The 1812-nt window shown below is 38.0% G+C and overlaps 1 protein-coding gene across 1 annotated transcript; it reads left to right on the top strand.

Annotated features, from left to right (window-relative positions):
- The first annotated feature begins 205 nt into the window (after positions 1-205).
- LOC145057659 (BRI1 kinase inhibitor 1-like) lies at positions 206-1534 on the top strand. Its single transcript, XM_079005529.1, has one exon. The coding sequence runs from the start codon at positions 339-341 to the stop codon at positions 1344-1346; it is 1008 nt and encodes a 335-aa protein (XP_078861655.1). The 5' UTR covers positions 206-338; the 3' UTR covers positions 1347-1534.
- Positions 1535-1812: the final 278 nt, after the last annotated feature.

Consider the following 1812-nt stretch of genomic DNA (forward strand, 5'->3'; position numbering starts at 1 on the left):
ATTTATAAATTCAAATTTCATGATTATAAACAATGAAATCTACAAATACACCTTATCAATGATCATTAATTTAAATTTTAACATGCTTATAAACCGTCTGAACAGAAATAGTTTAACATTCATGGTCTTCTCACCACCACACCCTTTCCTTTATTTGATTTCATTTATTTATTTTGTAAATATATGTCATTATAAAGACAAACAACTCAAAGTAGCCTGCCCCTAACTCTAGTTGTTCTCATTCTCTATCTCTCTCTTCTTCTGAGCTCCATAACTTTTTGTTATCCAATTTTCTGTTACTGGTTGTCAGGAATTGGGTAAGAATAGAAATCGTCTGTATGATGGATAACGCCGATGATGAGCAAACTTACTTTAATAAACAAGAATCAATGCTACTACACCAAACTAGCCAAAATCCATGTTCACCACCGTCTTCACCACCACCAGCCACCGCATCACCTTCCTCAGTCTCTTCATCTCCTACTCATGAATTCTCCTTTACCGTTTCTCTCCACCCAAACCCACCACCAATATTCACTCAACGTCATAATTCTGATACTTATGATAGCGATAACAACCATAAAACCGACACTACTAGTTCTCTTCTACCATATCCACCATTGACAGCTATTGACTTATCTCCAGCGGATGATATCTTCTTCCACGGCCATCTCCTTCCTCTTCACCTCCTATCTCCTCTCCCTGTCTCCCCTCGCTCCTCCACAAACTCAATGGACAGTTATACCCTCCCCAGCAGCCTCTTATATGACCAAACCAACCCTATCGGAAACACCAGCTTCCACTGCCACCACCAAACCGCCTTCTCCGATTTCGAAGAGCCTGAGGTCGCCATTAGCAATCAAAACCGACCAAAGTCCAAATCTTTTTCACTCTTTAGCATACCCAAATGGAAAAAAAGGAGTGATGATGAGAGAGAAAGAGGTGAAGATCAAAATACCAAGAAGCTGAAGTTAGATTTAGGTCAGCTCATCAAGAGGTACATGAAAATGGTAAAGCCTTTGTTGTCATTTCCAAAGTCGAGGAGGTCAAATACGACTTTTAACCATCAGTCATATTCATTTTCTGGAAACTCACTGAGTTCCAAGAGTAGTAAACTGCCGCATATGAATAGAGGTGGTAAGAGAAGAGGGCAGTTCTCGGCGCCGGCGTCTATGCGGACTTCTCCGGCTAACAGCGGAATCATTCTTAACTCGGGGACTGTGAGTCCCGCCAAGAGTACAACAAGTGAAAGCACCATGGAAGAATTACATGCTGCAATTCAAGCTGCTATTGCTCATTGTAAGAATTCCATCGCCATCGAAGAGAAAATTCAGTCCGAAAATTAAATCATTTATCAAATTTAGATACGTCGACGTCAAAGAAAGAGTCCAGGTGTTGATCAATTTTAACACGCCAATCATCTTATAGAGTAAATAATAATGTGCGTCGTTTTATACACGAAATATCAACATTCAACCAATCATATATGTCTGACTAACCGATAAGTGGTCGTAGTGTTACGGCTCTTTATCTATTTACGACTGACTTTGATTAATTGCCACTTATGAACTTACGTATTTCTAAAGAAAAATGGAGATTTATAACGTTTTCTTATCTCTAAGATTTTTGCATTGTAAATATCATACATGCTTAAAACTATATCGCATTTATTAGATAAGGAAACATTCCTTTTACAATCAAACTTAAACTATTTTTAAAACTATACAATTTTATTAAAGATCGACAAGCAAAGTGGACACAATTCTTTGAGAATTGAAACGTAGACCAAAAGAGAAATGATTGGCAAAATTG

Source organism: Lactuca serriola, chromosome 6 (genome assembly GCF_051521515.1).
Source record: "Lactuca serriola cultivar US96UC23 chromosome 6, Lser_US96UC23_V15, whole genome shotgun sequence".
Taxonomy (NCBI): Eukaryota; Viridiplantae; Streptophyta; class Magnoliopsida; order Asterales; family Asteraceae; genus Lactuca; species Lactuca serriola.